This window comes from Somniosus microcephalus, chromosome 2, assembly GCF_052327205.1.
Source record: "Somniosus microcephalus isolate GS21.2 chromosome 2, FLI_Smic_1.0, whole genome shotgun sequence".
Lineage (NCBI taxonomy): Eukaryota > Metazoa > Chordata > Chondrichthyes > Squaliformes > Somniosidae > Somniosus > Somniosus microcephalus.
The window spans coordinates 286696207-286703449 of NC_140988.1; the positions used below are offsets into that span (position 1 = coordinate 286696207).

The 7243-nt window shown below is 44.2% G+C and overlaps 1 protein-coding gene across 1 annotated transcript in view; it reads right to left on the reverse strand.

Annotated features, from left to right (window-relative positions):
• Positions 1–6878, reverse strand: part of LOC147123443 (urea transporter 2-like) — a 183486-nt gene extending 176608 nt beyond the window's left edge. Inside the window, exons 1-2 of the mRNA XM_085966031.1 lie at positions 6858–6878; positions 6304–6457 (exon numbers count right to left, since the gene is read on the reverse strand). Coding sequence (XP_085822157.1) covers positions 6304–6457; positions 6858–6878 — 175 coding nt within the window. The remainder of the gene's footprint in view (positions 1–6303; positions 6458–6857) is intronic.
• Positions 6879–7243: the final 365 nt, after the last annotated feature.

The following is a 7243-nucleotide window of genomic DNA, read 5'->3' on the forward strand; positions in this document are numbered from 1 at the left end:
ACTACCTCCCTGAAAATTCATGGAGGCGCAATCTTAGAAGTTCCAGCAGGATTGTGCCCGCTACGAAACTCCTCTGCTGGCCTCACCAAGGTTTGCGCGGTCAAGGAGACGACATGATATGCCACCCTGCTGCGAAAGACCTGGAAACACAGGCAGATGATGTTCAGCCAGCAGAGGCAGCAGGAATTCCCCATGTCGGAGGTGCCTGCCCTCAGCCCTGTCCGCTCTGTCAGTGGATTTGTTTGTGTGCCGGTTCTACCCCCAAATAAGGCCACTGGAAACTCCCCACATAAAAACAAGGCCTAGCGCATCCAGATACCAGTGAAGTTTCTCGCTGTTCCAGCAGATTGCTGCCAGAATTATGGTGCTAGTCTGCCAGAGCAGATTTAGGGCCATTATTTACTCTCTGTTTTAAATGTACTTTTTGTTAAGTCTGTGTGTTCCAGTTGTATTAAGATTAATTACTGACACAGACTACAAGAATAAAGTTCAACAGGTCTTTACTAGTTGGAGGTCAGGACTATGCTAAATACAATATCACTACACAGTACTTATATACCGGTGGTCACCACCGGTATTACGTATACAGCAGCCAGAGAAAGTAGTACATCTCTTAAGGTGGAACAGGCTTAAGTTCTCTTAAGGTGGAACAGGTTACATACACCACAATCCTCCCTTTTTAGCTTAACAGTCATATCCCCATTTAACATAACATAATAACATATATACATATATAACTTCAGGTATAAACAGTTCAAAGGTTCAGTCTCTCAGGAGGCCTTCTGATTCGGTTTGGATAACGCCTTTCAGTGGTCTCTGATTCTTGTTGCTGAGGTGACTCTTCTTGTTGGTTTCCTATGTATTGGACGTCATCATCAGGTACAGTCCCTGCCGAGGTAGATGCTTCAGGTTCATTAACGTCTTCCACAGTTGTCTCTGTCGCAACCATGGGTTCGACCCTTGCTCTTGATTCTACCGGTTGATCCGCATGACGCCTTATCACATTGTTACCAATATCTACTGTGTACATCAGAGGTCCTTGTCTGGCCCGAATTGTTTCGGACTGCCATTTTTCGTTTCCATAGCCCCTTGCCAACACTGGTTGTCCTACGTCGAAACTTCGAGTGGACTTGTTATTAATATGCCGGAACTGTTTGTTTTCCACTTCCCTCCGCACATTTGGTTTTAACAAGTCCAACCTGGACCGCAACCTCCTGTTATAAAACATCATGGCAGGACTTTGGTTAGTCACTGCATGAGCGGCGTTTCGATATGCCATGAGGAAATTGTCCACCTTGTGTTGTAACGGAATCTGATCATCGTTCATGGCCTTTATTGCCTTTTTGAATGTTTGGACAAATCTCTCGGCCAACCCGTTTGTCGCCGGATGATATGGGGCAGAGGTATAATGTTTCACCCCATTCTTCTTTAAGAATTTTTGGAATTCTTCCGACACGAACTGTGGTCCGTTGTCCGAACATATCTGTTCTGGCAATCCGTTCCTTGCGAATATTGTTCTTAACACCGCAATTGTCTTTTCTGAAGTAGTGGTATTCATCTTGATCACTTCTGGCCATTTGGAATGTGCGTCCACCGCAATTAGGAACATGGAGTCCATGAATGGACCAGCAAAGTCAATATGTACGCGTTGCCATGGGGCTGAAGGCCATTCCCATGGGTGTAGCAGTGCGATCGGAGGTGCCGGTAACAGAGGATCACTATGTGTTGGCCATCCCTTCACTGTCACCTCGTAAACTCGGGACAGTGTCAGGTCGTTCCTGGTTTCTCTTTCAATACTTGCATTGGTGACTGGTAAACACTCGATGATGGTCGAATGAATTAACTCAACAGGGTCAACTTTCGTCGTCTCTTCTGCTTCAGGTAGTGGCAGGCGCGACAGCCCATCAGCATTGCCATGCTGCTTTGTACCTTTGAATTCTATTTGATATTGATGTGCCCCTAGGAAAAGGGACCATCTCTGGAGTCGCTGTGCTGTCATCACCGAAACACCCTTCTTAGGGTTAAAAATGGATACCAACGGCTGATGGTCTGTCAGAAGTGTGAATTTTTGGCCCTGCAGGTAATGATTAAACTTCTTCACTCCCCATACAAGGCTGAGAGCCTCCCTATCGATCTGCGCATAGTTGCGCTCAGCGGAGGTCAATGATCTGGATGCAAACGCGACTGGCCTTTCCGTGCCATTTGGCAACTTGTGTGAGAGTACTGCCCCAATACCATATGGAGAAGCATCACAAGCCAACCGAATAGGCAGTGTCGGGTTGAAGTGAGCCAACACTTCCTCTGAGGTGATCAATTCTTTGCTTTTGCGAAATGCCTTCTTACAATTTTCGCTCCATTCCCATGGTACCCCCTTCTGTAAAAGAGCGTTCAGCGGGTGCAGTACCGTGGATAGATTCGGTAGAAACTTATGGTAATAGTTAATCAATCCCAGAAACGACCTCAACTGAGAGACATTATCCGGAGCGGGAGCCTTTACAACTGCCTCTATCTTGTCAGGAGACTTATGAAGCTCCTCCTGGTCAATGACATGACCACAGTACGAGATCCGCTTCTGAAAGAACTCACATTTCTGCCGATTAACTCTAAGTCCATACTCTTTCAGTCTGTTGAGCACCAGTTCCAAGTTTGCGAGGTGTTCTTCATCACCATCACCTGTAATCAGAATATCGTCCAGGTAACATTGTGTGCCTGGAATTCCCTGTAATACCTGCTCCATGGCCCTCTGCCAAATTGCCGGAGCCGATGCCACTCCAAAAACCAGCCTATTATACCGGTACAAACCTCTATGCGTGTTGATCGTGAGGTACTGGCGTGACTCTTCTTCAACCTCCATCTGCAAGTACGCCTGCGCCAGGTCTATCTTGGTGAAGTGTTTCCCGCCAGACAACGAAGCAAAAATATCCTCAATCCGCGGAAGCGGATACTGCACCGTGTGAAGCACCGGATTAACGGTGATCTTGAAATCTCCACAGATGCGAACCTTCCCTGGTTCTCCTGGCTTGTTGCTCGAAGGACGTTTCATAACGGGAACAATGGGCATAGCCCACTCACTCCAATCTACCTTAGACAGTACACCTGAACGTTCTAGCGCTTCCAGTTCCGCTTCTACAGTAGGTCGTATTGCATAGGGTACCGGTCTGGCTTTGAAAAATTTTGGTTGTGCATGTTCATCAATCTTGATGTTTGCCGTAATTCCTTTCAGTGTTCCCAGTCCTTGCTGGAACACCTCTTTAGCATCATCCAATATTTTGGACAATCGTTTAGGTTTGACATCTGTTTCCCCGGAATCTACCGTTAGTGCTTTTAAGGAGTGCCAGTCCATATTCATTTTCCTAATCCACTCCCGTCCCAGTAGTGGTGGACCTCCTTCAGGTAGCACATATAAGTCCATTACTTGGCTTTCTTCGCCCTTGTGGACCACTTTTACCTCTATCTTTCCGATGGGGTACACTCTTTGCCCCGTGTATGTTTTCAATATAATCTCCGTATCCCGTAGGGGAATATGTTGGAATAACCTTTTGTAATCTTTCTTATTCATGACCGTCAATGCCGATCCAGTGTCCAATTCCATCTTTACTTGGACTCCTGCTATCTGAAGAGTGACCCAAATTGTCTGGAGATCTGCATCCTTACCAACGTTGTGTACTCTTAAGCTACCCAGTTCATTACTGCTAGCGTCTGAATCTGACTTCTGTTCGTTCGAACTGGTCTTTGTCACCTTGTGCACCTTTATGTATTTTCCTTGCGGTGGCTTTTTGTTGCTGGTCTTCTTTCCTGACCGGCATACTTTAGCTATGTGGCCAAGCCTGCCACACGTTCTGCATTCTTGGTTTTTAAACCAACACTGGTTCTGATCGTGTGTTGTCTTTCCACAATGATAACATTTTACAGTACTCAAACCCAATTTATTTGTACTGAGTTCCGGTGACCGTAGCTGCATTACTGCCGTGCCTCTCGCTGCGGCTTCGTGTGCTGCTGCCATAGTGACCGCTTTCTCAAGCGTCAGCTCATTCTCCTCGAGCAGTCGCTTTTGTGTATCTTCTTTTAATAATCCACACACAAATTTATCTCTTAGCGCGTCTGTTAGTCCCGTTCCAAACTGACAGTACTTTGCTAGCTTACGCAATTCCATTAAATATTCAGCATTGCTTTCATCCTTCAGCTGCCTTCTGCTGTAGAATTTAAATCGTTCTGCTAGCATCAGCGGCGTGGGGTTTAGATGATTTTTCAGGACAGTAACAATCTCCTCGAACGTCTTATCTGCCAGTTCATCTGGTGATAAAAGGTGTTTCAATTGCCCGTATGTCTTCGCACCCATTAAGTTTAATAAAGTTAGTGCTTTCTCTGCATCTGGGATTTTATTTGCTTTACAATAATTTTGTATGCGTTCTACATACATGGCCCAATCTTCGATGTCGCTATCAAAGGTATTAATGTTCCCATGTTTAGGCATCGTTGCAATTTATTTTATCCCAAGATGGTGGCTTCCCGCTCTTGTCTTCGTCCTCCGCCTACAAAATGGCGGTTTTCCCGCGCTTGGCGGTCTTCACCCACTGGCTGCAATGGCGTTTGGCGTGCCGCTGCTGCTCCCCTTTCCCAGCAGTTAGTAACTCCCCCGACGCTGTCTCCGCTTCACCGCGGCTCCCTCGGGCATTCGCGCTTCCCCGATGTCGCGCCTCGCAGCCCTTCTTGCAGCCCGGTTATTAGCACTGGCTGCGTTCGCCTTCACCGTGGCTCTTGCGCCTTCAGTCGCCCCAGACGCTGCACCTTTTTGGCCCGAAAGCGGCCCGGCCCTTATCTCCAGTCGCGATCGATCTCACCGCCCTTATTCCTCCGTCTTCCTCCCCCCCGTCTGTACAGCCAACGCGGCCGACTTTCTGCTCGCGTCGCTGACCGGCTTACCCACCACCGAGGTAGAAAGAAGATAGCTGACTGCCGCTGATGGAGGCTTCGAGTTCAGGATGTCTTCTGCACTCCGGGTTCTCGATGCCTGCCGCGCAACGTGTCTTCCAGCAGGGTGATGAGGGTGGATGCCTCTCTTCGACGCCCGTTCTGTGGACGAAGCCGCCGTGGATATAAACTGCCGCAGGGTAAGAATCGGACTTGTCGCCACTGTTAAGTCTGTGTGTTCCAGTTGTATTAAGATTAATTACTGACACAGACTACAAGAATAAAGTTCAACAGGTCTTTACTAGTTGGAGGTCAGGACTATACTGAATACAATATCACTACACAGTACTTATATACCGGTGGTCACCACTGGTATTCCATATACAGCAGCCAGAGAAAGTAGTACACCTCTTAAGGTGGAACAGGCTTAAGTTCTCTTAAGGTGGAACAGGTTACATACACCACACTTTTCACTAATTTAAAATTTATTTCCTGTGGTTTTACTATCCTGACTTACTTTACCAATCTTATCTGCGTATTTTTTCTTAATATAATGTCATTTTCTTGTGCACTTCTCCTCCAGCTAGCTGCCTCAATTGCAGTACACCCGTTTCCTGGTGTACATCCCAGTGTCTGCATGTACTCCTGAGGGCTACTACACTCCTGGGCTTTCCTCTCCTCCTAGTTGGATTCAGAAGGTTTTAAAAATATTCTTTCAAATTAAAATTGGTAAACTAATGACTGTTACCATAAATGCCAAGCTACAACAACAATTAGCATTTATATATAGCGCCTTTAACATAGTAAAATGTCCCAAGGCACTTCATAAGAACGTTATCAGACAAAATTTGACAAAATGTAGAAAATCTAATGAGCAGCTCCAAAAAAGCTGATACAGCCCCAAAAGAGCTGATAACTCAAACAATATCCCCCAGCAGTGGTTGCTATGCCAATGCTCTCAGGCAGAAAACTCCTCTGTACTATTTACTTCTTTCACTGCTGTGCTGATACCTCAAAATGTTTGTCTTTGTTAAACTCACTTCCTCTAGGTCTTGGGACTAAAATAATATCCAGTTTTATGGTGGAGCTGTGCAATGTTGCTCGAATGCATCATTAATAACCTTGACATGTATAAATCAGCTTCCTCCCTCACTTTTTGTTAACGCTCGTTAATACATTTCTTGCAAACTAGGAATAATCTAGCGTTTCACTCCTTGTTAATCATCCTGAGCCATTTATTTCACATGAGCAGTGCAATATAAATGCCACTTTAGAACACAGTAAAATAGTCCATTAGTACTTTGTCCCCTGATAATACATTGCTTTTTACAGACATCTTTATTTTTGCTAAAATTAGTAAAAGGCAGAAAACTCAGCCCCGTAGTTTCTTACCTTTGAGCCAATCACCAAACTTTCTGATTTTATCAGGGAATTGCACAATACGTTCACAATTACAGTAGACATTCTTGTCGTTATCTTGTTTGACGGCTGTGTTCTCTTCTATACATACTGGTACCATTTGCTGCATGAATGAATTTGTCTCCAGCTAAAAATCAAGTTCATTCAGAAGATTTATAAAAAAATTCTTTAAAATTAAAATCAGTAAACAAACAACTATCATACATGCCACTAAAACTGGAAAAGCTGACAAGCAGCTTCAAAAAACATGACACCGACCCCAAAAAGCTGATAACCCAATAAACAATATATTACTGAAAAACAACCTCAATAACAGCCTAGGGCACTGCTTCAAGGCTACTGAATAAGTACATTTATTTTTATTAAATTCAATTTCAGGATTTTTTATTAGTGTTTTATGATCACATCCCATAATTCAATTTGTTTTTCTGTGAAAACCAAGACCCGGTGGTCTCATATAAAAATAATTAGTTGCAATGAAAGTACAATGGGACATGAACTTGTCATGACTAAAGCGGCAGCCATACCCAATATTCCATCAGTTGCATTATTAGGGGAACAAACTCCTGAAGTACACAAGTGTTTTTTTTTACAGTGGTGGATTTTGAATTTTTTAAATGTAATAGATGAGGTCTGATGATACAAAATCTATCTTCTAGGGAATGTCTGGGGACATGTCCTTCTGGAAATCTTGATATTTTTTTGTTGCACATTCCAGCATTTTGAAGTGTACATAATTCTTTCCATTCCTAGTTTTTTATGTTCTTTTGCTATGCTTTTTTTTTTCCCACACACATTTATTTTTTTCCTCTTGCTGTTCAAATTCATCCATATTGTGCATCTTTACCACTTTTTATGCATGTACTTACGTAGTCCTGTTATTTTGACCAATGAGCAATGTTATGGGACTCAC